Here is a 27,680-nt window from a genome sequence, read left to right on the forward strand (position 1 = left end):
ACAATCCCCTGGATTTCTATTGTGACCTGAGAAAATTTTCATGCCTTGTGTTAGGCGGCTTTGCATTCTGTGAGATGCTGATACATGCCTACTAGTCTTTCTGTTTCATTACAGTTTGTTTAAAAGAAAGCTGGAGGTAAATTTTTTCCAAACTATATTCTCTTTAAACAGTGATGAATGAGTGACAGAAAACTGAGTTGTAGTTAAAAAATAATTTTCTGATTAAATCCACAGCCCTTCTTTTCCATTATGCTGATTGATGGTCATCTTGCAGTGCATGTTAATGCTGGAGATAGAGCAAGTACTAGAAAAGTAATTCTTAGGTCTCCTAATGGAACATACAGTGATGGACAAGAACACTCTGTCATCCTAATTCGGAATAAGAGGTACATATGACTGCAAACAGTTTTACCTGTTTAATTATTGTATGCCCTTGTCAGATCTCCGCAATCTCTGAGAAGCTGCCTTTGAGAGCTCATTAGGTGGAATAATCATGTTGTGTTTTTCTGCTTTTACTGGAGGTGTTCTGATTTATATGGTAATTGTATACAGCACACAGCCACTGATTAAATTGTATTTAAAAGCTCTCAAAATCTCCAGGCAGCTTGGCCACTTGAGTGAAGTATGCTTAATAGTATTACAAAAAAAAATATAGCTATCAAAATAATTTGGAAAGATACTCAACAATACTGTTAAAAATTATCTAAAGAAGGTCTTCTGTTTTTTTCTTCTGGGCACTGGAAGAATTACTGAAGCTATGGAATCTTTCTTCTTAGAACAGCACATTTCTTAGGGCGAAAAGAATGCTTCTGATATGAAAATGCCTGAGGCCCTTGCTGAATGTTTTCTCTACTTTGTCTTTTTAGAATCATAACTGTACAAGTGGATGAAAGTAACCCTTCAGAACTGAGGCTTGGTTCATCAGCAGAAATGAGCCCCATGAACATTTCCAACTTCTATGCTGGTGGCATCCCTGCAGGAGAGGACTTCTTTGGGCTAAAAATGACTGGCTCGTTTTATGGCTGTATCAGCAATCTTATTTTTAACAAGGAGTAAGTCAGAGTAGCAACTTCCATGTTCTGGCAAACTGAACAGTAATTAGTAATTATATTTTGAAATTGCTCCCCTGACATTGATAATTTGTCTGTTTTTTTTTTTTTTTTTTTTTTTTTAACATAAGGCAAGTGTTTTACTAGAGACGTGGCATCATGACATGGAGAAAAATTAATATTGATTATTAATAGCTACATTTACAAATAACAGTAAACATGTCCTTAACGTGTATATGGATGCTGTGCAAAGTACTGCTCTCTATCACAGTTTCATCTGTACTTACAGATTCTTCCAAGAGTATTTTCTATTAATATTGTTATCTGGACAATTATTTGCCTTTTTTTGGTTGTTGTTGTTGTTGGGCTTGATGACTTTAGAGGTGTTTTTCCAATCTGAATTATGCTACGGTACTGTGAATCTTTCTCTTGTGAAAGACCTTGTGAAGTACTTTCCTTGTGCTTGGGATTTCACCTCTTAATATGTAGGTTTTTTAAAACACAGACTTTTGGATTTCACCACTTCGATGAAGTATGAACATGTGGATATGGACAGCTGCTTTTTGTCAGAGAAGCCTAAAGCAGCCATGCAGCTAGAGGACATGGAGATTCAGGCTGAGCTACCAGTTCCCCTGAGGCCTCCTACAGATACAAAAAAAGTATGTATTACAACAAAGCTCTGTTGCTTCTTCTAGGAAAGTACTCAGGTAAAACTTGCATTTTTAGCTTTGTGGAAAACTTTCAAAACAAGGACTGTATGTATTTGCTTCTTCTGTGGTATGTGGTAGTCCAGTGAATGCGGATTTGAATTGATTATTTCCTGTGGGGAAAAAAAAATATGATATAAACTTGTGAAGCAGTTTGTTGGCCTTTCAAAAGAGAAATTCAGTTAGGTTTATCATAGTTCAGGCAGTAACACCAAAAAGAGAAGAAGCGGAGTGATAATCTCTCAGCAGAAGGACTTGACATTAACTATTATCTTCAGTGTGTTCTTGCCAAAGTAATTCCATGCTGAGATTTGCATTAGCTGAGCAATTTGCATTTTCCTGGTCACATAGATACAGTCTCTGGTCTCTGTCAAGGAGGAGGCACAAACCTCCTGGCTACAGAGAGACTCAGCACCTGAGTGCAGCTTGCATGGCACCTGTTTCCTCTCACACAGTCCCAGTTCCCAAGTCAGCATTACATTTCTCCTCCTGCAGCTGCACATCTTCACAATGAAGCGTTTCCAGAGCATCTTGAAATAATTTTTATGTAGCAAAAGAAAGCAGGATTTTATGCATTTCATACAACTGTGTCTATAAAAAGAAATAAGCTGTCCTTCTTAGAGCTAAAGTATGGCTTTGGCTCGTACTCTATTACTCAGCTCTTCATTCCCTAAATCATAACAAAAATGTACATCTCCACTAAATGGGAAAATATTTCTGCTAAATCCATAAGATTTTAACTGGGATTTTGCTCTGTCTTCTAACATTTGTTAGCAAAAGGGCTATCAATTAAGAGAAACGGTTAACAAATGCATCTCAAACTATAAACATTTCTTAGTACAAAAGATTGGTACTGCCCAGGAGACATAGTTTAATCATTACAGATAGTCCTCTCTGAGCAAAATGGTGGCTTGGAAGGGTTAGGAGTTTAGCAAATTGATGTTACCTTATATTTTGTGGTTTCTGTGGGGCTCAGTTTTTCTTTTTACCAAGATCGTAATAGGCATTTTGCCATTCAGCACTGCTGGCAAGCAGCTGATACTATACTTCTTAATAAAGTTCCTTCATTAACAGCTTGTAGCTTGTGCAAAAGATGAGCTGCCTGGTCATGTTCAAGGTGCCCATCAGTTTGGACTTGCCAAAGGCAGCCACTTGACACTGCTCTTCAATCAGACTGCTGTCAGGAAAAAGTGAGTATACCTTAATTGCACATGCACATAGTATGTTATTCTCTACTGAACTACAGGAAGTGTGATGGTGGCTTTCATGCAGAATCATTGCATTATGAGCTTTGAAAATGGCCTGTACCTCCATTTCTGTAATTTCCTCATGGAAGAAAGTATCACAACTACCTCATCACAATTAACATGTCTCCCTCAGGTTTGTGGTCATGAGTTTATCAGAGTTCTGCATTTTTTCCCCAGTCCTTACTGGTCCCTGCTGCTTTTGGTGAGGCAGATAACATCTTATCCTCTCTGGGTTTCTGCAATTGTACCTTCCACATCTGCTTCATTCCCAAGGTCATCAAAGGAGCTAAGACTACTGGGAAGAATCCCACTGTAGAGACTGACCTGTGATATGGTCTTTGCCAGTCTCATTTTTTTTGTGGCCCTCAGAACAAAGCCTGCAAGCCTCAGTTCTTTCAGCTTACAAAGCCTCTGCAAGCATAGGGAAAAGAACCCTTTCCTTTCTTAGCCCTTACATTTTAACTACTGAATACAAGAACATTACAGAGGTTTGATGCTATGCAGTCCTAACCTAGCATCTCTATAATATATAAATAGCTTTTCCATGAATAACCTTTGGGGATCCAGAGTGCTGAAACAGTTCCTCTGTCTTTAAGATTTCCTCTGTTCTCAGTCTGTCCATTTATATTCCAACAAGCCTGGCTAAAAGTAATGGGATTTGTTCCTTCCTTGGGGCAGTAGGCAAACCTGCAGACATAAACAGCTGAGCCTGCCTCTTAAAACCTGGCTCACTGTATACTTTTCAAATTTCTATCAGGTACAGCACTGATCTGTATTATGAAATACAGTATAGGTCATGCCTTCACAGAACACAATGCAAATTCTACTTTTCTGGCCTTTATAATAAAAAAATGCTCTCATAAAGTTAAATTGGTTGGGGCTGTTCTCTACCTCTCAAGCAGCTTTTTTTTTTTTTTTTTTTTTGTCAGTGCAGAATAAAATACATATCATTAATGCTGAGTTTTTGTTGTCTAGACTTTCTGTCCAGCTGAATCTCAGAACCTTTGCCTCCAGTGGCCTGATTTACTACATGGCTCACCAGAACCAAATTGATTATGCAGCCTTACAGCTTCTTAGGGGACAGCTCTATTTTTCATTTGATTTAGGCAAAGGAAGAGCAGTAGCTTCTCACCCTGCTATTGTCAATGATGGAAAATGGCATACGGTAGGTAGTCACCAATTTTGTACTCTGTTTTCTCTTCCCTGATGTTACTGGGATGTCTTTTCACTGCCTTTCCTGTACAATTTCAGTGCTGCAAGGACAAACAGGTTTTAACTCAGTCATGAAACCATTAAGATCAATGCATAAGTAATTCCTTTAAAAATTATCATTAGTGATGCATTGATTCCACCCTCCAAGATTCTGAGATTATTTAGGAGTAAAATAGTTCACCCACTGTGTAATAAGCATAATAGTCATCTTCACTGGAGAAGAAACTGAGAGGTCTAAAAGTTCTGATCTTCTCCACAGAGAGCTTTCCATGCACTATGCTACCAAAGACTTGCAACTGAGTGTCGGACAGGGTCAAACTGGCTGTAGAGTTTCTCCTTTCTCACTTACCACTTAATGCTTGAGTGCTAATAGTGCTAATGCTAACAGGGAATTGCCATGGATTGTGCAAAAAGAGAAAGGTAAATATTTTGAATCAGTGGAGGTTGGAGGGAGAGTTTTTGGCATAAGGCAAGTTCTGGGAGGAATTATGGCTGTAGATTTCAAATAGTATGTAGCATGCAGGGCCTTCTGTACAGAGGCTCCGTGTGAGGCTCCATCAGCCCAGTTCCTCTGAGCAACCCAGTGACTGTTGCTGTTGTTGGCTCTGGCTTTCTTTGCAAGAAACATCTGTGATGTTCGCTTAAGTTTTAAAAGCAGCTCACCACATCAGTAATCTTTAGGGCAGGTGAGGTTGACAGCATTCATCCTGCTAAGCTTCCCTTCACTTGTTCATATGTGGAGCATTACATCCAGGAAGTGGCTTCTGTGGGATAAGGTGATTGATGACACAGAGCTGCCACTTTTCCTCAGTACCTGGGGAGTCAGCAGAGTTATTTTTGGTTTTCATATATAACAAGTGGAATAATAAACAACAAGAGCTACCAGAGAAAGCAAAAGTGAACTTCTGTTAGGGAGTGATAACACAGATAAGCTCTGCTGCCTACCCTGGAGGGAAGAACACTTCAGGATTTAAAGCTGCGTGTTTAAAATTAAGTATAGCTACATAAAAAACTCATACACTATCAACTTTATAAGAGATGAAAAGATTCTGTGTGAGAGCTGATCTTCCTTTATTACAAATGGCAAAAAAAAAAAAAAAAAGAACTTTGAACTTTTTTTCTGAAATCAAGGCTGAATCACACCTCTTCACAGCTGAGGATGATTACTGCAGTAGCTGTGCAATCAATTGAAACTGGCATGCTTTCCTGCCAAAAGAAACACCTTTCTTTCCATTTTCTGTCATATGCTCATATTGCTCTGCTATACTGCTTTATCCCCTTACCAATCCAAATGTTTATGAAACCTCACGTGGAACCTAATTAGGATTCTGAGTGTGGCTGCAAGTAACTGGAGAAAAATGAACGGTTAGCTGACTTGAGATCAGTTATTATCTCAGCTGTACGTGAATAATTGTTTTCATGCAGAGAAGGCACAGGGATAGGAATGAGCAAGATAGATCTGGAAAGCTTTTTTTGGTTGTAGCAAACTCAGCACTGCCCATCATCAAACTGTACTGTAGGAGTGTGCACTCCAGAGAGCAGAGATGGCTCAGCTGGTGGGCAGCTCAGTGTTGCAGACAAGCACAGTTCTCTACTTTTCCAACTCAGTAACTTACTCACATTCTAAAGCAATAAGCTAGTGATTTTAAGTAGTAGTTGTTAAAACATTAAAAAAAACTGGGACAGGGCAAAATGTAATCATTATAGGCCCCTGGGGAAGCAAGAAAGCAGTTTAGGATGCTCACTTGCATTCTGAAATGGCCTCAGCATCTGTGAATTTCATGAGACTGCCTTAGTATAGTACATGCAAGCAATCTAAACTTTAATAATCGTACTTCTTCCCTGGCAAATGATGACTAGGTAACTGACTCAGTTTATGTTTGCATGCTCTCATTTTTTTCCAGATAAGGACAGAATATGTTAAAAGAAAAGGTATCATCATTGTGGATGGACAGGAATTGGTATCAGTCAGTGCGCTGGGAGATGGCAGCACTTTGGATGTGGAGGGCAAGCTGTATGTGGGAGGACTCCCCATAGACTATGTGGCGAAGAATCTTGGGAATGTAAGGTTTGGAGAGGGGCAAGGGGGGTTACTGTCTGACTGTGAAATACTAGAATGCGTATACTGCATCAAACACAACTTGTTCAGTATCCTGTATCTGACAGGGGTAAAAAACAACAAAGAATGAAACAACAATGAACATAATGACTCTTTGCTAAATAAATCTTTCTGGCTTTCTATGGTTTAGTGATTCTAGCTAGAGCTGGAACCTTGTGTTTTATTAATAGCCCCTAATGGATTTTCTTTTTTTCTATCAACCTCTTTGTTGGAAACAGATAAACAATATAAATTCTCATGTTCAGTAGAAGAGAAAAATATGACCTAAAACCTCAGAAATTTTATAACCTAAATCCTGTTGGATTCACATAGGAATTCAGTGCCTTAAATATCTCTGAAAGGCTGCTTTTAGCTGTTTGAGATTAAAGCATACTGTTTATGTATGCTTTTAGAAGGTATGTTTTGTCACCTTCTTCCTTGTGCTACCCACTATCCTAGGGAGGATTCTGGTGTTGATAGCAGTGTTTCTCAATTCTGGTTGTGCTTTCTTCACCCTTGCTTTTTAATTGCATAGTAGGGATAATTTTGAATATGCAATTACTAAAAAGGATAGTGAGAAATTATAAATAATCTTATTGCTGGATGGAACTCTGGTGATCCATACTTGGAAAGAGCCTTAGAAAATCTTGATTTACATATGAATTTGCTAAAATGTATTTGAAGTGTCTTTAATTGTTGGGTATATCCCTTCTCAAATTCAAGCAAATGCAATTCTTTCTGTATATTATGGAGAGCGTATACCGTGTTCCTCTGTAAGACACTGTGTGCGTTTTCAACCTTATATAAGTAAATGTAATAAATAAAAATGTAATTATGTAAATATTTTGGATCCTGCTGTGTTTTGTTGTTAATTTACAGTAACCTCAGGTGAATCACTGAAAGACCATAGCAGCAGTTTTTATTATGCATTAATTCTTGCATTTTGGTATGTCTAGGTGACTCACAGTATTCCTGCCTGCATTGGCAGTATGACGATTAACAGCAAGCAACTGGACAAGGAGAGCCCTGTCTCCATCTTTGCTGTGAATAAATGCTATGCAACAGTGCAGGATGGCACATTCTTTGATGGAAGTGGCTTTGCTGCTCTTGGTAAGTGTCATTAAATGGAAGCAGTATCTTAGTGAATTAATGGCAACAAAAATGTATCCGTTTCAGTCCTTTTTGGAAGTATACATATTTAGCATGCCATGCGTACGTATTTCTGAGTCCTTTCAATTCATGTACACCGAAGTGGCCATTTTTGCATAGGGTCAAGGAGCTCATGACTCTGCGGAAGGAAAGACACCTCCTTCTTTTGCAGCTGATGCTCATGTCATGATCATAGAATTAGGCTGAGGTCTGTTAAAGTGTGTGGGGACAAAAAATTCAGGGGAATTGTGAAGTAACATGAAGGATTGTATTCATTTAAACTCTTGGCTCTTTCTCCAGCAAATGAGATAAAATGTTTTAAATCTAAATGAAAGAAATGAAACATATTTGGGAATGTTAGTTTTCCAGTGTAAAATGTGGATTTTGATTTTGGACAATTTACTTTGGAAAAACTTTTAAAGAGTTTCTGCAAAATCCTATCCCAGCAAAGTAATTAACGTGCTCTTTAGGTATTTTAATGACCACATATGAATGCTTCTTTGAATTGTGAATTATAGTTCTTTCATTAGAACCTTATAACTTCTTTTCAGTCAGAGACGGTTACAAAGTCCGTTCTGATGTGAACATCACGCTTGAGTTTCGTACTACAGCCATGCATGGCGTTCTCCTTGGAATCAGCAGTGCTAAAGTTGATGCCATTGGATTGGAGATTGTAAATGGCAAGGTAGGCTGCCCTGCGCTGGCATACTCATTTCACAAGGCTTGTTAAAAGTGGGAGGATTGAATGGTTGGGTACCACTAAAGGGTCACCACAGAAATGTGATGGAGGCAAAATGTCAGAACCAAATCCCTGTAGAACTAGTATGGGACAGGCTGTAAGTATCAAAGTATCATCATAATATGATAATACTGTAAGTATCATCATAATATGATAAAATGTGGGATTAGTAGAAGTCAGTGGAACTTTCTGCCTTTGTAATTATTGTAATTCATGTTAGCCTGAAGCCACTGTGACCTCCCATACTAGATATCTTGTATATTAGACTGAATAAATTCCTTTCTTGCAGTGTAATACTTTTTCTGCCGTAGAGCTGAACTTGTCCTTGTCAAGCATATTCTCCCATGTACAAAACACCCTGTTTTGTAGTCTCTTCTCCGATATTCCTGGAAAATTAACTCTCTCTCTGTAAACCACTGGTCATTATGCTCCATAAGCATTTTACCAATCCATACATAATGCACCACTCGTCTCCTGCAGAAAAAAGTATATATTTGATTGCTCTTAATATTTCCTTTCCTCAGAAAGAGCTCATTTTTTTATTCAATACTTCCTAGGTAGAGATAGTGTTAAACATGACTATTTCTATAAAAGGTACTTTTTCTGTTCATGTTTACATACTAATCCTTATCACAGAATTCAAGAAATGTCTACTGCTTTGAAAAATAAAGGGATGAAATAAATAAATACACATATTGGCAGTAACAAGTGCTTAAAGTTCATTCCCTTCAGCTAGATACAGCAGATCTTCTTTCACATCTTACGTCTCTGTTTCTGTGAGAAAATTACGTCACTGTATTTGTAGGAAGCATTGAAATCCTATGTACACAAACCTAGCCACAGATCATTGCATGGATGGATCTAAGTCTTTTAGATTTCAAATATAGTTCAATTAAGGACTCACACTCTATCAAAGTAAACATTAGCTCTGCATAATTACCAAACATTTATAAAATGGAAATATCTGCACCAGCATGATTGTGCTTTTATCTAGATAAATCAGTTCATCTGTTCTTACTTCATATCTTTATTGTCATCTGGCTGTTTATGCAGGTTTTATTCCATGTCAACAATGGAGCTGGCAGAATAACAGCTACATATGAACCAGGAGTTGCAAACAGTTTATGTGATGGAAAATGGCACAAGCTTCAAGCAAACACAAGCAAATATCGTATCTCACTGATAATTGATGGGAATTTGGTTCAAACTGATAATCCCTACATTCAGTCAACGTCTGCAGATACAAACAATCCCATTTATGTTGGAGGTTATCCTGGTGGGTACAATAATATTTCTTTTTCCTTCTCTCCCTCTTTTGTACTTTCTTTCTTTCCTAAGAATCAACCCCCTCTCCTCCTCTGTGTCATACGTTCATGATTGAGTTATAGATCTTAGTTACCATTTTCCAAGTTGTTACTGAGATGACAGCGTATTAATGGTTACATTCTATCATGGTGTAGGAATTCATTCAGCTGTTGAGTGGGTTGGAGAGATGAACGAATGATTTCACTTTCCTGCACAAACCTGCTCCTTAGTTTCTGAGAAGGATTATTTCTGTGCTTCCATGTGGTTTGTCTTTTGTAGTATCCCTGAGGGCTCACAACATCCCTATCTGTATATGTTCAGGTGCAGTTCACTTTTCCTTTTACATTCATAGAATCATAGAATGGCTTAGGTTCGAGTGGACCTTAGAGATCATCTAGTTCCAGCCTCCCTGCTACCCTCTAGATCAGGCTGCCCAGGCCCCCATCCAACCTGGCCTTACATGCCTCCAGGGATGGGTCATCCACAATTTCTCTTCACAACCAGTGCTTCACCACTCTCTGAATAAAAAAATTTCTTCTTAACATCTAAGCAAAATCTCCCCTCTTTTGGTTTAAAGACATTCCCCCTTGTCCTACCATTATCACACTGTAAAAAGTTGATCTCCCTCCTTCTTGTAAGCGCCCCTTAGGTACTGGAAGATCACAATGAAGCCTCCCTGAAGCCTTCTCTTCTCCAAGCTGAACAAACCCAACTCCCTCAACCTTTCTTCACAGTAGAGGTGCTCCAGCCCTCTGATCACCTTTGTGGCTTTCCTCTGGACCCACTCTGACAGCTCAACATCCTTTCTGTACTGTGGGCCCCAGTTTCAACACAGTACTCCAGATGGAGCCTCACAAGGGCAGAGCAGAGTGGGACAATCCCCTCCCTCTCCCTGCTGGCCACCACTCTTGATGCAGCTCAGGTTGCAGTTGGCCTTGCAGCTTTTTGTTGGCTCATATCCAGCTTTTTGTGTATCAGGATCCCCCAAATCCTTTTCCACAGGGCTGCTCTCAGTGAGTTCTTCTCCCAGTGTATATTCGTACCTTGCACTTGGTTTTGTTAAACCTCACTAGGTTCTCATGTGCCCTCTTTTTGAGCATGTCTAGGTCCTGCTGGATGGTGTCTCTCCCTTGTACTGTGTCAACTGCACCACTTTGCGTGGTGTCATCAGCAAACTTGCTAGGAGTATGCTCAATCCCACTGTCTATGTCATCAATAAAGATGCTGAAGAACACTGGTCCCATGATAGGCCCCAGGGTCAGACCTTTTCTAACTGACCTGCACCTGAACGTAAAGCTGTTGACAACAAACCTCTGACTATGATCATCCAACCAGTTACTTATCCATCTAGTAGCTCAGCCTTCAAATCTACATCTCCCCAGTTTAGAGATAAGAATGTTGTGCCGGACCATGTCAAAGACCTTGCACAAGTTCAGGCAGATAATACCAGTTGCCCTTCCTAAGTCTATGGATGTCATCACTCCACTGTAGAATGTCTCCAGATAGGTCAGACTTGATCTGCCCTTGGAGAAGCCAAGCTGGCTGTCTTGGATCACCTCCTCATCATGTGTATTTCTCAACATCTCTTCCAGGAGGACCTGTTCCATGAATTTCCCAGGCATAGACATGAGACTCATTGTCCTGTAGTTCTCCGTGTCTTTGTTTCTTCCTTTCTTGAATATGGGAGTGATGTTTTCCATTCATCTAAGAAAAGTTTCTAGAGTACAATTTTCTGCTTTATTTTTGCTATTTTTTCATGTCGGGCTATGCAGGCAGAAGTCACACTGCAGCAGAGGCACATACATCCCACTTGCATGTCTTCTTCTAATTAACTGTATATCTGTCATACAATGATGGTAATAATCTTTGTGTTACTATGTTTTTCTATTATCACTGGAATACTTTTAAATTTTATAACTCGTTGGCTGATAATTTGAGCCAAGACAATTTATTTATTAGGACAGTTGAATTTGGATCATTGTGAGCTTAATCTTTCTGTACTCACACACGAATGTATTTATTTATAGCCTTTTAAGAATCGCATCACTGAATAGGCTTTGTATGGTTTTGAATATCCTCTACTGTTAAACATATCATCAAATGCCCACGTAAATTTGTCTCTGAAACAGCTGTTACCATTTTTTTTTCTTTTCAATTTAGATATTTCCATTTATGTGAAAAGAGGGAGATGAGGTCTGAAGGGCGAACTCAGCTTTTAAATGTTTGTAAAGCTTCAGGGACAATAGCTTAAAATGCTACATAGCCTTCTGCTGGACAAGGTTTATGAAAAATGAATTAATGCTAATTAAGTGGATCTTGATTAGTATAGGTTTTGCTTGAATACCAAAGTAGTCTTATCAGCATTTTGTGAACCTTTTTGTAAAATAGGGTAACACAATGATAATTATTCTTTCAGTTCTTCATCCCTAAAAATAGAGTTCACTGAGAAGAGAGAAATTCTTTAGTTATGTGCTGCAGAAGTGTAGAGTGAAATGTTTCACAGGTTGTATAGAAAAAAGAGTTGGACTCTATACTAATCTCATGTTTGATTTGCCAGGGGAGTCCATGGCTATGTATAACTCAGCTATTGCTTTATATTCTGACAGTTTCAATTTTTACTTGAAAAGCATCTATGTAAAATGGCTTTCCTCTCTCCTTCCCCTGCTCTCATTTTCCCTTGTCCCTTGAGGCAAAATATTCCTGCAAACTCTGCCTAAGTTATGCTGTTGTATGGCTCATGCTTGAAGGCACCACCCATCCATGGTGGGATACTCTAGTTCATTCAAATGTGATTAGAACTTGGTGCTTATCTGTTGTTATTTTTCTATCTCATTTGAGAGGGGAAGCAATTAAACAATAACCTGGATCTTTGTGTTGTTTCAGTTCTCTGGAAGTAGATTCTACCTAGTTCATGTTTGTTTTTCAGGTGATGTGAAACAGAACTGTCTTACAAGCAAGAGCTCATTCCATGGCTGCCTGAGGAACCTCGTGCTAACCAGGGGCCAGCAGGCTGAATTGTTTGACTTCAGCAGAGCTTTTGACCTGCGTGGAGTCTTTCCTCATTCCTGCCCCGGAGCTCAGCAATGAAGTGAACAAAGCCTGTCAGGGTTAGAGAGCGTTTTTTTGTTTATCAGTTGTTTTTCATTCTCATTTCATAGTGGAAAGATTTTTTTTTTTTCACTTTTTTTTTTGTGAGAGCCTGCATCTCTTTGATTTTTCTGGTTGTTTCTCAACTCAGGTCATCTTTTTTTTTTTTTTAGTCAGAACCTCTATGTCTGTATTTTAACTAGAATTTTTTCTAAACAACGAATACCTCTACTACAATATTTAGTGGCATTAATTGGATATTTTTCTTTTGGAAATTTTTATTAATCAGTGTTTACAGTATGTGTTCTCTTGATTACTTGACAGTATTTCATTTTATTGTGTGTTGGTCGTTTTATGAACAGGTAATAATGTTGAGGCACATAATAAAACTACAATAAACTGCATTATTTCATATAATTCAGTTGTCCATATATTTCATTTAGAAGAGAAAAAGTCGTAAGGTTGTGAAAAATACAAGTCGATTGAGTCCAGCAGAGGGAGCCGGAGACTAAGGGCATAATTTTGAAGGTATCCGATTCAGAGGCCAGTGAAGAGAATTTTCTTATTTATAATTTCTATAGTAGCTCTGATCCCTTTTCCTTCTGCTCCAGTCCTCTTGGCCCCCAGTAGCTCCATAATGGAGGAGGAGTATGTTCCTGTTTATGCTTTCATTTGAGTGGCATCTCTGTAGCACAGAGAATGTGAAATAACGTGTTGGTGAAGAAACCGTTGGGGTCTGGTTTGGAAACAACTGAGTATTTTGGCAATGAGAACTAACATGTATCTTCTGGAAAAACAGTATTTCTTTCAAGGCAGAGGGAAACGTCTTTGATTCCCCATGATTCCTAATTTGCAGGCCAGCAAGCAGGTCTACATTTTCCTGTTGTGTCTGCCTCTATTTCAAACATGAGGCTTCCAGTAGTTGTGCTTGAGCCAGTTTTGGGGGATACACAGTCTGACTCAAGTAACGACATCTTTTCAACTGACTGGACCACTGAGCAGTGCTGAAACATGTCTGGTACTTGAGGTTGTATCTGTAATATATATAGTTCCTTATGAGTCACTTCCCTCTCCTCTTTGTTTTTGAACCAGCAGGATTTTTGCTCATGCCTCACAACTTGAGCTTTTAAGTAAGCATTTTTACAATTCCTTCTAAAGTGAATTTTGATCTACTTATTTCATAGTAATAAATAAATAAATAAAAAATACTGGCTCAAATGCTCAAATTAACCTGAGTTACCAATGATTTTAGTGAGACAGGACTCCAAGCAGTGTCATCTTGTTCCCTGCTTTGGTGTAGACAAGAGGAAGAGCTCCAGGTACGAAGAAGTGCTCCACTTAAGCAGCTATGGGTGTAGCTGCTCAGGAGCTGTAACAACACTGTTGCCCTTAGGGCAGACTCGCCTGCCATTTTTTGCAATCTCTGTCACCTGCTTCTGTCAGAAAACCACGTGTTTTAACTTGAAAGAGATTTTTTTTGTTGGTACTGTTTTTATTTTTGACATGAATACAAATACAATGGACACATTCTGCTGTACAGAATACACTAATATGTGGGCTTACATCAACAAAACACTTAACATTATAAAAAGGAGCGTAAGGAAAATGTACATGCAGACATTTTGCTTTGCTTAGTGGCATTGTATTATTTTCCAGAGAAGACAGACATTAATGGAAAGCCATTGAAAAATAAAAACTGAAACACTGTTTGTGTTTGTTGTCTTTTAACCCCAAGATGTGGTCTGATAAGGTTCACATTACAAGCAGTCAGTGAGGCAGCAGGGTTTGGATAGTTTTGTCCCTACCCTCGAATATGCTTTTTAATATATAGAGGTTATTTCCAAGTCCTGTCCCCTACAGCAAGAAATATTTTATCTATGTAAAAGACTAATACAGAGGTATAATTACTAATAGAAAGCTTTGGAATATTAAACCTCTAAGCCAAAATATTGTTCCTGGAAAATGGGAAGTGAGGTAGTTTTTATTAGATGCAGATGCAGACACATTTGCACACATGCACACGTTATAATGACCTTAGCTGCATGAACAGGTGAGAGCATTCCAGTTTGCTTCCAATACCTATTTCTTGCAGCATTCTGTATGTGTGGACAAGTGAAATGCTGTCTTTCTAGAACCATGGAATATATCAGTTGGAGAATATCGATGTTTGAGGCATCTTTGGAATTTGTTGAACAAGTTTCTTCCTGCTTGCTGCCACATTCTGGTTAATAGCTTTCACATACATTGCTCTTTTTTAGGTGACAATATTACCACATCTTTGTTTTTAATTGAATTACTGCTAGGAGGAGCAAAATTCCAGGCTCCCCGTCAGCATCTTGAATTCTAAGGCCTAAAGTTGAAACTTTGCATTAAAAAATACTGGTGAGATTGTTTGCTTTGCTGCATATGACTTCAAGTTAGTGTACCACACCAACACGACACAACTTAATGTTTAACAATATTAACCGCAGTACACATGGATCATTAGGTTCATTCATATCAAAAAAGTATTGTGCCATTCTGTTTCAGTGACAGCAGGTGTTTGGCCATACTATAGTACTTGGGGTACTGTTTGGAAAGTCGAGGTCATTTACTAATGCGCACGTCTTAGAAAGTTACAGGCAACCTTAGTATGAAATAAGGGTTCACAGAACAGATTTCATTCCCTCAGATTTTTCTTTTCTAAGTTGCGAAGTGGTAAAAGGTGAAAGTCTTCTAATAACCCCTTGTATTCAGTGCAGAGAACAATGATATTTAAGATACATTTTTTGATGAAGTCCTCATTTCAGGGTCCTGAATGCACAAGTACTCTACTTTTCCTTCCTGTGTACAGACCTGAGAACACAGTCTGAGTGAGAAGATGCTGAAAGTCAGTGTGTTTGTCTGAAGGTGGTACTATAGAAAGAGTTGCCTTATTTGCCATGATATTTCAAATTCTTTAGCTAATCTTCAGACTTTCCATATAGTCATAAAAGCTTTTTTGTTGGTTATAAATACAATGGTGCTTAGCATTTATGTTATGCTCTTTGTTTTCAAAGCACTTTCCATATAAAATCCCTTTACTTAGTTTGTCCTTCCTAGATGGATATTTATAATTCTTGCTCTGTTAGTGAAGCTGTTTGGCTGTGTCTGAGAGCAGAATTTGACTCCAACTAATTCTCATATTACCTTTATAAGGAGGGCAGCATGGCAGAAAGGATTGTCCACGGTCACAGAGGGAACTAACTGGAATCAGGAAAAAAGCACATGACAAAACATTAATAACTAGGCCTATGAGCAAACCACAGTTTTACTCTCTCTCCCTCTTACACGTAAAATAAATAGTTGTCAAAATAAGTAGTGCATTTTATAACAAAACTGTCCTAGACTTAGGCTGGCTGCAACTATGCACCCATTAGTGTTATGATAAAGAAAAAGAAAACAACAGGAAGTTAAAAATTATACACATTTTAAAGTAGACAAAAAACCCAACAACACTGCTAAAGTTTGTATTTTATCTAAAGAAGGAAAAACAGAAAGGCAGGATCTGCCCTTTGTAGATGTTGTTGCTGGTAAGAGTGCAGATGAGAAGGTGATTTCTTTCACTGAACACGAACAAAGAAAATTAACGAGTGCAGATCCCAATTTGCTTTGAACCGGAACTAGGGTTTCTCAAATGTGAAAATCATCATCATCACGAAGCTTCAGAAGCTTGTCACAACCTACAGGGTTTCTCTATAGTACAGTATACTCTATGTTTACCTAGAAGACTTGATTCAGAAGGCTTTTACATTGCTAGTTGGTACCTGAAGCATCGGCTTCAGGCTCATCTGTGTGTCCAGATAATGAACAGTACTAGCTGACCACAGTGGGTGAATTCACTGTGCAACACACCTGTGTGATGATGGTAACACTGCAGTGTGTTTGAAGGTGTTCCCATTCTTTTGATAAGACAAAGATGAAAAAATATTTGTTGTTTTACAGAGACCTGTGTATTCCTTACTCAACAAACATTATTTACTTCACATTATTTATTTACATAAAGAATAGCCCAGAACCAGATGGTTGGGTGAAGAATGGTGCTCACCCTAGTGATTGGCTGCCAACTAGACATCCTGCCTTATATTTCCTACTCTATACTGTCAATGCAGTTAGAACCCACTGTTCTCTTGTCACCCTACGTGTTTTCACAGACTGCACGCAACCAGCAAAAGTAGCTGCAGTTTACTATGTATTTGTAGAAAACCTAGCACAACTGGGCCTGGTTTGGCTGTGGTCTTAAGGTCCCCGTTGTGAAAAAGCTAAATAAGAGTATTAAACCCCTCTTCTCATTGGAAGCTTTTTCTCTGTGCCATGCCATACAAGATCTGGGTGAAGATATTTCTTCTCAATGCAGCTGAATAGTATAAAAACTGCCTACATACTGAAGCTAAAATAAAAGAAAAATAATTAGTTTACAAATTAAGAAACTATAACATTTAATGAAAAACATGATGTCTGTAAGTGGCACCATTAACACATAACTCATAGTGTGGCATTACACAGACTTAAATCTGAGAATATAAAGTAAAAGATGGAGCCAGAAAATATGTCTTCTCACCTACCATTCATGTCATGAAGCTTGTGTGTGAGACAGGGAAGGACGGAGGAAATGGTTTGTGGTGCTACAAATGCACACAGTAACGAGATCCAGACAGACGGTTTCAGAAGACTGATAGTAATATATACAGTGGTACATACATAAAGCAGTGTAGCTGTCTACACAGTAGTTCTTCCCCTTGCCTCCCTCCCTCCCTTCCCCAGCACCAAATACTCATGAGGAGTGACTGAGAGATATAAATATTGCAGTAACACACTCTGCACAGGTTTACTTTTGGCAGAAATGTTTGATTTTGTCACATGGCTCCTTCTTGGCACTGCTGCTGGTTGAGATCCTCTGTTTTGTGCTTGACAGATACCTTCTCCTTGAATGTCTCTGTGATGCCTCTGTGTTACGTTGTGGTCGGTAGTGTTTCATGCATCCTTGGATGCCACTGGATTATTTCCTCCTGCAGAATCCATGTTCCAATGCCAGGTCAGGAAACAAAGAACTCCATATATGATGGGCTATTTTCTGTGCCTCCGTACCTTGGTCTGTCCTCCTCAACTCCTGGGCCAACTCTAGCACAAGCACAATCCATAGGAAAGCATAACTGATGTGCAGTATTCAAATGGTCCAGAAACTGGAGTGATAATTCTTAATGCCAAAAGTAGCACATGATGAACATCTGTTGGACAGTATGGTAGAAAGGAATGATATCCTGTAGGTAGCTACCATTTTGTTTTCATCAGTGGCAAGAGGCGAGAGCTTCTTCAAATGTCAGGCATCACAGTTGTTCATTTGGCCTTTGTCCAGTATGCTGCCGCCTTGTGCTTCAGCTTGCTTTTGGTTTTATCACCCATTCTGCCTGAGGATTTGCACGGTAAACATCTAACATGTATGCATCTGGATCCAAACAGTGCTGACCTGAAACAAAAATTGACAGCCACAAATCATATCACGTTTTGAGTGCATTAGGTGAATAGGATAGAGCTATGTTAAAATATCCTCGAGTGCGTCTCCAACGTGCAAATAGTGCATTTGGTGTACCCAGCTAGCATCTTGCCTGGCTACAGAGAGCAGCTTGGCTAAATGTGCCACTGATTTTGCTTGATGTGATTCATAATTCACTTCCACTTCCAGGCAGGATGCTTTGCATTACCGAGTTCTGGATGTGGCATTTAGTCAAATGTTAAACAAATATTACGGTTTCTCAATAACCATTAACAACACTGTTACTCCTACTGGGCTGGAATTAAATCTCTGACTTAGCTTCTGCTCTATTTTTAAATGCTCACAATGTTGTTCTGTAAATTTTATGTTCCTATCCACATAGGAACTTGTAAGATAGATGCAGACTACAACAAAGTCTGGAAGACTGAGGGTTTCAGTAGGTGGTGTCTGAAAACAGGAATGGACTCACAGGGGAGTCTTTGCTGCGTTTGCCACAATTTGCTTTTCACACAGAAAGAAACATTTGGTGCTTGTTAGTTGGATAATAAGGTAATAAATGCTTAGGTTGATTTGTTGGATTATATTGGATTTATGCTGGGTGATGCAGCCATTTATCTGGTGAGGTTATGCTGCTGTGACACAAAGGATTATGGTAAAATTTTTGTCCAGTTACTTAAAATGTCATTATGGTCCTAATGATTTACAAAGTAAAAACTTGATAAATGAATTAATGCATGATCAGTTTTACAAGGTACATTGGAACACCTAAGATTATAAAAATTGTTTTAAACTAGCATATAAATTAAATGTTCAGATTTCTTTTCTGCATGAGCATGTTAGGAATACTTGAGGTTGCTTCAAAAGGTATTATGCTCCTCTCCTGCATAAGCATCTCTTGGCCATCCTGTTCAGTGAGGTAAAATAAATCAATAATCAAGTGAAGTACTGTATGATCATATCTTCAATAATAAAGACTTCTGTTCCTGACTGCTTTTGTATAAGTCTGTACTATTCTGTAATAATTTTACAGAGATCATTTAGAAATGATAGGTTGTAAATTGGGCAGAGAGGAACCTTATGAGGTTCAACAAGGGCAAGTGCAGTGTTCAACACCTGGGGAGGAATAACTGCATGCATCAGTACAGACTGGGGGCTGACCTGATGGAAAGGAGCTCTGCAGAGAAGGACCTGGGTGTGCTGGTGGGTGATGGGTTAGCTGTGAGCCAGCAGTACGCCCTTGTGGCCAAGAAGGCCAATGGGATCCTGGAGTGTATTAACAAGAGTGTGGCCAACATGTAAAGGGTAGTGATCCTCCCTCTCTGCTCTGCCCTGCTGAGGTCACATCTGGAGTACTGTGTCCAGTTCTGGGCTCCTTAGTTCGAGAAAGATAATACAACTTCCAGAAAGAATCTAGCAGAGGGCCACAGATGATTTAGGGAACTGGAGCATCTCCTGCGAGAAGGCTGAGACACCTGGGACTGTTCTGCCTGGAAAAGAGTAAGCTGAGGGGGTATCTTATCAATGCTTTTCAGGGAGCTGGCTGAATGATTTCCAGAGGTCCCATACAACTGCTGCCATTCCATGATTCTGTAATTCTGGGAACCTAGAAGAACTGAAGTTCATCAAACAGCTGATTAAAGACGGGGATAATCCACAATTTCAGTATGAAAAGAGAAAGGGGAGGGTCAGGACTGTTCAATATAAAATTAAAATCTGTTTTTTCACCTTTAGGCCAGGAACTTGTGTGGCAAGTCACTGTTGTTATTACAGAAATGTCACTGCATGCAACATATAAGAAGAAAAACTCACTACTGCAAGGAATTTACAATATAAATAAAGTATATGTACGAATACAAATATATTAGACCCATAATCATGGAAAATGCTCAGTTGTGAGTGTGAGAGAGGTAAATGAAAGGTCAGCTGCAGCAGCCAAAAGGAGTCCTGCTGGGATCTTGCCACCAGGTCACTCCATTATGCACAGTTCCCCTCCAGCCAGCAGGCATCGTTACATCAATTTTAAGAGACTTTGGATCAGCTTTCCTGCAGATGGGCAGGAGAGAACCAGCTGTGTGAAAACAGAACTGATCTGAGGTGTCTTAAAAGTCTAAGGACATTCACAGTTGAATTTTCAAATAGGAGACCTACCTATATTTCCTCCAACTTCATGTAAACTTTGGATCTGGCTTCTCACATTCTGTGACAATCCACGGCTAGGAGAGAAAAAAAGGTTTGATTTATATTTTTGTGTTATAGCTACTGCCTATCAATTGCCACCTATATTAAGCAGAAATTGATATTTTTTCCCTCTTCTCGTGAACTTACTTATCAAAAGCAAAGACTTCAATCAGAGCAGACTACATCTGCTGTAGAGGTATCTTACCATGCAAAGTTAACTAAGCTTTCTATTACACTATTCATTGTTTATTTACAGAACAGAATTAATATGATAATGTAAAAAGACTCTGCAAGAAAGGCTTTCAAATGCAATTTGCCACCCCCCATAGTAGTAAATAATTATCACTCTACAGAAATAAAATCATCAATGTTTTATGGGAAGATATAAGACAACTTTGTATTCTTTATGTGGTATGCCTATAAAATGTATGTTTCTGGTAGTGGCATAAAAGAGGGCAGGCTGATTCTGTGTGGGAGCCAATTATTAAGTAGAATATAAAGAAGAAAATCAATGGTTAAAATTTCTTTGACTGGCGTAACTATAAATTAGCAATTTTGGATTGTAAAAAGAATTCTTGTAACACAATGAATCTCTGAAAAGAGGACAATCTATTCGTTAATGGTTCTGGCATTATTATTCAGGAAAAACAAAATGTTCTGTTTTACCCACCTGTTTTCACAGTGGAATCGAGCCAGGATGTCTTTGGCTTTTGTTTGGCTGTTGAGTTGAATTGCCATAGAGACTTTTGAATGCAATGGTGCATAAACTCTTATCACCCCCTCGGGTATGTCAGACTGCAGGTATGGGGGAAAAGTGACAGCTCCCTAAAGCCAACATTTGGTAGAGTAAGTCTGAGGCATATATTATTGTAACTCCATTCAGAAGCAGTTCTGCAACTCTTTAGATACTGTTTGCAAAAATCACTCGAAGGGATTCACTCAATTATTTTAAAAAATACATTTACAAACATACAATTGTACATATATAGATACAGTATAGTAAGATTCAACACAAAGACAAAAATGACTTGGAAAGCATCACCTAATCCCATTAATTTTAGTTATTTGCAATAATATTTTGAGTCAAGTTGTTATCTGAGATTTTTTAAAGTTATTCTGTTAACACTGGCAGTGGGCTAGCAGCTTAATTAAAAATACATAAAAATGTATGTAGGAATGCTTGCTCTTCCATTTAAAGATGGAATTCTCTTAGGCATGAAAAAACCAGTTGTTTCCACATTCTAGAACTTCAGCTAGATCAAAGTTTATGTACAGTAAAATATTGAAGTAGCATATGGTTTCTGTTAATTTGCAATTTGACCTTGTGTAGGGTTCAAACAATCATCTATGAAGTTTATGCACTCTTCTATGATTAATGGCAGATAAATCAATTAGGAAGGTTTGCATTCCAGTCCTAATCCAGTTAATACCAAGCTGAGCAGAGCACAATAGTCTCTCCAGTCTCTGTAATTTAGGACATCTGAGACCCAGGGTTTGTGTTAAGTGCACTCAAAATTCAACTCAGTTATGCAAACAGAGTTTGCCTCCGATTTACCTTTCATAATTCAGCTACCTGACATGATTAGTTTCCTCTTTATTAGATGCAAAGTCAGTTACTGTGATCTATGGACTTATGTTTCTGAAGGTTCAGGGCTGCAGTAATAGATGCTCCTTAGAAGCTCTCACTGTTCTTGCTCCAGACTGAGGATGGTTTTTGACACAGAGCAGCCTATACCAACATTTTTAAAAAATACCTACATCTGCATCTGTGTCATAAATGTGTGTCCTTCCCACAGTACATTTCAGTCAGTGCTGGCAAATGAGATTTTCAAAAAGTTGATTTAGCATGGATTCACCATTCATAACATATCCTTTCTCTTTCTATTTTACCCAGACATTTTCTTTTGCAGTTTATCTTTTGTCTATGTTAGGTTTCTTCTCTATTTCTTGCAATTTCTTAATGTCACTACTTCCTACTCTGTTTTTTCTTCTTTTTCTTCCACCCTATTCTTCAATATCTATAGGCACCTCTACCAGTTCCTTGATTACTCTTCTAATTCACCAATCTCCATTCTTTCAAATGACCATGAAAAGACATAAAGGTTTTCTGTGTGCACAAGTTGCTGTGTTGCCCGATTTATATGTTACACCTAAACTGTATGTTCATCTTAGGTCCTGTCTATTGAAGTAGAATTCATCAAATTAAACTCCATATTCAGTCAATGGAGAAAAGCTGGTGGCTTTAAGACCTCCAGAAGATCTTTGTATCAGACTTTCCTAAGCCTGAGCTGGATTTAGAGCTCTGAAAATCTTCCACTGTGTCCCCCTCTCACCACTTACTGTGGTGAGCACCAACAAAGACCTGAGGCCAACTACTTTGTCAGATGCTTAAAATTTAGACCTAGCTTTGGTGCCTCTGTTAGGCAAACTGTTCTCTTTCTGCTTAGGAAGTTAGTGCAGAACTGTAAAACCAAAATTTGCAAGGAGAAAATTATTGAGTATCCTGGACTGGGGCATGGGTAAGTGTATCTACTCCTAATATGGACCATCCTTCTACCCAGCTACAGATTCATGTACTTGTAGAATATCTGCAGATAATTGCCATAAAGGACAGTCCATAAATGATCATCTTATAAAACAGGTATAAAACCAACATGCATGTGTAACAGTCTATAGCTTGAGTTCCTATAAATTCTTCTGCCTGCATCACTTTTTCTGTCAGTCCCCAGTGCTTTGTCTTATCAAAATATTAGACTAGGAAGCATGTCTTTCAAGACAGCTCCCAAATAAGCTTATTTTCTATGGCAAAATACACAAGTTGCTGTCTCACTGAAGAGTTAAGAGACTTTGTGTTATAAAGATTTATATTAAACCCACTGTTCTAACACATTCACTCATACTGCTTTTCCCTACTAAAATGTATTTCATTTAAATACAGTTGAAGAATTTATCTACATCAACCATAATTACTTGAGAGGAAGTTCCTTGCTGTACGAGGGACTGCACATGCAAATCATGTTGACAGTCACTGCTGTGAGTAAGAGAGCCTATATGGTAAATGAGATGCAATAAGCAAACTTAGGTCAGCCACCTAAAAAGGGATAGAGCATGGCTTGTATGGCAGACTGAGTAGAGTTAAGGAGAAAAGCAGAATAAAGGTCTGACGTAGGTCTAACTAATTGTAGGTGAGGGCACTTAGCAGAATAGAAATAAAATTTGAGGAAATATTTAAAGAAGCAATAGCTTTATATACTTCTATAGGAATTTCCTCCCCACTTCCCAGATGCTTTTAAGAGAGAAGAGAGGAGGAACATTAATGAAGGCTGTCACTTGAAGATGTTATACTTTTATCACACCTCTGGTCTTTCAGGTCTCTCTCTCTCCATGGTCTTTCTCCTTAGAAGTTTTCTCACTCCTTTGTCAAACATCAGCTGCCTCTTGCTGTTGTTTATTGCTGCCTCATTCATTTTCCTCACCTGGGAAATCAGGAAGGATGGAACCTAAAGGAAGAAAACCAAAGCTGAGAATAGGCAGTAGATTTCCCCCCCTACAACTGGTGTTTGGTTTTTATAAGGTTGCCAATTTGAATGCATCAGAAGCTCTGTTCCCAGAAAAATACATAGGATTAGCAGCTCTCTCTAACAATCCACCTTTAGTGATATGACTCATCTTTCATATCATATCAATTTTTTAGCAGTATTTGCTGTTAGAGGAACGTTATTAATTGGCTGTTTTCGTAATCCCCAAAAATTCTGGCATGCAGAAAAGAGTTGAGTGTGTCAATATCATACTAACTTTCAGAAGTCAGCAAGTGGTATGTACCTTTGGTCCATGTTACTATGGACTAGACTTTAAGAAGTCTTTTAAGTCTCACTCCTTTCAAGTCTCACCTAGGCATCCAGATGAGATCTTACTCCTATACATTCTCCTATAGAATCAGAATTGCTCAGGTTGGAAAAGACCTTAAAGATCATCAAGTCCAACCAAATATATATATATATTTATAAATATAAACATTGGTGTTAGATACTTCTAGAGGGTAATTTATGATAAAGAGCATGTCTTAGGCAACGTAAGTCTTCCAGAGGCATCTGCCACTTTATTTCATTCCAAGTATGTGAGATTTCATCTAGTTTCTAAAGAACAGCTAAATTTCATGTAGGAAGGCCAGTTCACTCTGATTTTTACAGATCTACATGTGTAGCAAAATCATTCCCCATACTGGAGCCAGAAAGAGGGAACCAGCATTACTTACTGTCCACAGGATATCCTGGTACCGAATTAAAAGCCGTACAATGTGTGCAGTGGTGGCAGCTGCTTGCATTTCTTGTTGGTTTGCACGTTTCCCTTTGTAGATGAAGAGGTTTGGTGCAACAATCATAGAAACATTCCACAAATTCATTTTATTTTTCCCTTCATTAGCAACCACCTTCTTCAGGAACTGAAGGAAGGCCTGGAAAAACAACAGTTATTATGCTCAGTCTCACAAAATATTTTACCTCATTGCAGCGTTTTCAAACACACAACAAATATGGCTAGAAAGATGCCATGCATCCACTTGGAGGTGAAATTCAGGGGATTTTGCATTATAATTTGAATTACTGTGATATTTGCTGGCACAGCCACCCATCAATCACAGAGATATAGTTCATTAAAATATACTATAACAAATTCTGTACCACTTAGGGCATGATACCAAAACCAGTGAAAGTCAAGTAGAGTGTCTGCAGTAAGTTCTGTCTCTGAACTCTGTAATAGAGAAAAGATAAAGCATTGCTGCAAGGAAATAGCTTAATTCCTTCACAGATTTCAAGGTGTCAGTTTTGATGTATCTTGTCAAGGCTCTTCAGTTTCAATCATCAGGGTGATGGGCCTCTCCTCATACATACACCAGTGCCATATGTGATATAATCTGAGGTATTTCTGTCAGCAATCCCCAGACTTTTGTTCTGGGATAATGAAAGCAAGAAATGCTTAGTGGTTGTTCTTTAATGTCACTTTTACCCATGCATCGTAGAATAAAAGGAAATGTTTCATTTTTGGGCAATTTATTCAGAATTTTATGTGACTGACTAAATAGGATGGATTGCATTTGTGCTTAGAGTTGGGGTCTGCCAGTGAGTCCTTTTGAGACACCATTAAAACCATCATCTTTGTACCCCAATGTTGCAATTGAAACATTTTTACAAACAAAATAACTACAGAACAGAAAATATACTGGAGAAATTTCTTAATTATCATTATAGTTTGCAAGAAGGGACACTACTTCATTTCTATAATCATTTCTATTTTTGCTTAAAAGTCTAGCAATAATTAAAGCTAATCTCCTATAATGTTTTATATATACTTCTCCATACCAGCATGAACTTTGATATAAGAAATAATCCTCATTGTTCACAGTGGACTTAAAAGACCTTCAAGCATTTTAAATTGAGTCATTATTCATGTCCTACATGTATTAATTGCTTTTGACAGAGAAGGTACCTAGTTTCATAAACTATATCCAAACTGGCCAACAAGAGATCTTCTGGAACTGAGGACCTCCAGAGTCTTGATGAGCAGAAGACCTGAGGGAACTTCTGTGGTTCCCAGGCAGCTAATTCAACCAGATTTTCTTTAAGTGGAAACAAGTCCAAAGACCCAACCAGCATCTCCTAGGGTCAGGACATACCTCCAAGTAGATCTGGGAGCTGCAAAGAACTCAAAATGCTTGTAGCCTCTGTGATTGTAAGTCAGAGTGGTAAATGGATGTGAGTACTGTGAAGCAAACCAGCTGAGGCTGAGTCCCTGACATCTATGCTTTTCATTTCAGGGAGTTTTACTTTGGACTAACTCCTCCACACTAGTTCAGTAGACTGGAAGTCTTTCAGCCCTTGGGGTTACCCTAGATGAGTTCCTGGGGGCGAGGGGGACAGCTTCTCTTTCAGTTTCAGCCCAGAGAATTTTCAGGTATACAGTAACCTCAGAAACTGAACTTCATCCTAAGAATCCAAGTATCACCTCTTTGGATAGGCCTCAGAATAAATGGCATCCGGGAGCTAACACAAGGAATTGGATACTTTCAGTAACTGTTTCTAATTTCTTGTAAAGGAAATGCCCGCCAGGGAATAGGATCAGCTCTTCAAGAAAATTACAAGAAACACAGACAAGAGCTTTCACAGTGCAGCATCTGAACACTGACTGTTATGAAAGAAAAAATGTCTCTCATTTAAAAGTCATAGGCACCACAGATGGCAGGTGATAGTAAAACAACAGACTCACCTTAGCTGTGTCCCTGTTGGCTTCAGGCAGCAGCATGATCAACAGATGCAAAGCTTGAAGCTGTAACTTGATCTTGGGGATTTCTAAGAACATGAATAATTAATATATTTGAAATCTCATTTACAGTTTGTTCTAAAAACCTAGTTGGCCAGAAGTTCTAGAAACACAGCGGCCACAGGCCAGTTCAGACAAGCATGTTTAGATATTAATTATAAATTATTTCTTTCTAAAATATAAAATCAGCACACTGTTTTTTTTTCTCTTCATCATCTTGGATCTTTGACAGAGAGGGAGACAAAGACTATATAAATCTCTTTCTAAATAAAAAATAGCCAATATTTTTCAGTGCTAGCCAGTTTCTCTCTGATGTCCTAGTCATAATGTGTTGTACATGGATGAGGTTCTTCCCCTCTTCCAAATAGAAATAGATATTTATTTTCAGAAATTCTTCATACTACCATTTTTAAGCGAATGCTTGTTACAAAATACGATCATATTTTCAACAGTTGGCAACTATTCATTCAGTGCAGTGGTCACTAGAGCTGGAGAGAGGATGGAAAGGATGCATACTAAATCTATCCTTCACTTCCATTCTAGGTAGATGAGTGAGGCTGTGGGGAAAATAAAGGTGTTGTGTTGATATTGTCAGTGGCAATACAGTAACTCTATTTTGCTCAGATACCTCCTGTTCAGTCATCTCCACATTAGAAAGTATTCTTCACTGCATGCAATCTGGGACTCATAAGAAGCCTACTCAAGTATGTGAAGGTTGCAGCAAGGGATCATCACCTCTCTGTGACCTTTAAAACTACCTCACTGGAGACAATGAAAATTTGGCTGCAATCTTATGTGAAAATTCAGAATTTTCTATACTAATCTGCCTAATAAATTAACTATCCTGATTGATAGTCTCATTCTGTCCTTGCTCAAGTGAATTTACAAATAGTGAATAGGTATTGCAAGGTACTACTGCATTCTTCCTGGAAGAGAAATGAACAAAATGTGCTGTAAATGTCACAGGGTGTATTTTCAGGGTGTGTATGCTGAAAACAAAATGAGGTTGCCTGAGGCCATCTATGACCACACTCATTTTGTATGAATATTCTGACCTCAGCATAAACTTCAGGAAAAGTAAA

General features: G+C 38.5%; 2 protein-coding genes across 4 annotated transcripts in view; one reads left to right on the forward strand and one right to left on the reverse strand.

Moving 5' to 3' along the window:
* LAMA1 (laminin subunit alpha 1) overlaps positions 1-13,010 on the forward strand; it is a 99,207-nt gene extending 86,197 nt beyond the window's left edge. The window contains exons 54-63 of one of the 2 annotated variants that reach the window (NM_001199806.2): positions 235-386; positions 867-1,052; positions 1,555-1,712; positions 2,838-2,946; positions 3,979-4,168; positions 6,120-6,278; positions 7,270-7,423; positions 8,014-8,147; positions 9,255-9,477; positions 12,433-13,010. In NM_001199806.2, coding sequence (NP_001186735.2) covers positions 235-386; positions 867-1,052; positions 1,555-1,712; positions 2,838-2,946; positions 3,979-4,168; positions 6,120-6,278; positions 7,270-7,423; positions 8,014-8,147; positions 9,255-9,477; positions 12,433-12,593 — 1,626 coding nt within the window. In that variant the 3' untranslated portion in view covers positions 12,594-13,010. Of the gene's footprint in view, positions 1-234; positions 387-866; positions 1,053-1,554; positions 1,713-2,830; positions 2,947-3,978; positions 4,169-6,119; positions 6,279-7,269; positions 7,424-8,013; positions 8,148-9,254; positions 9,478-12,432 lie in introns of both variants that reach the window. The other variant, XM_046917198.1, reaches the window with a different exon arrangement.
* Positions 13,011-14,059: 1,049 nt separating this feature from the next.
* The window catches only part of ARHGAP28 (Rho GTPase activating protein 28), a 74,015-nt gene continuing 60,394 nt past the window's right edge, over positions 14,060-27,680 (reverse strand). For both annotated transcript variants that reach the window (XM_040695644.2, XM_040695645.2), the window contains exons 10-15: positions 26,545-26,627; positions 24,539-24,736; positions 23,640-23,783; positions 20,954-21,108; positions 20,254-20,318; positions 14,060-18,078 (exon numbers count right to left, since the gene is read on the reverse strand). In XM_040695644.2, coding sequence (XP_040551578.1) covers positions 17,987-18,078; positions 20,254-20,318; positions 20,954-21,108; positions 23,640-23,783; positions 24,539-24,736; positions 26,545-26,627 — 737 coding nt within the window. In that variant the 3' untranslated portion in view covers positions 14,060-17,986. The remainder of the gene's footprint in view (positions 18,079-20,253; positions 20,319-20,953; positions 21,109-23,639; positions 23,784-24,538; positions 24,737-26,544; positions 26,628-27,680) is intronic.

Source organism: Gallus gallus, chromosome 2, assembly GCF_016699485.2.
Source record: "Gallus gallus isolate bGalGal1 chromosome 2, bGalGal1.mat.broiler.GRCg7b, whole genome shotgun sequence".
NCBI classification, from domain to species: Eukaryota; Metazoa; Chordata; class Aves; order Galliformes; family Phasianidae; genus Gallus; species Gallus gallus.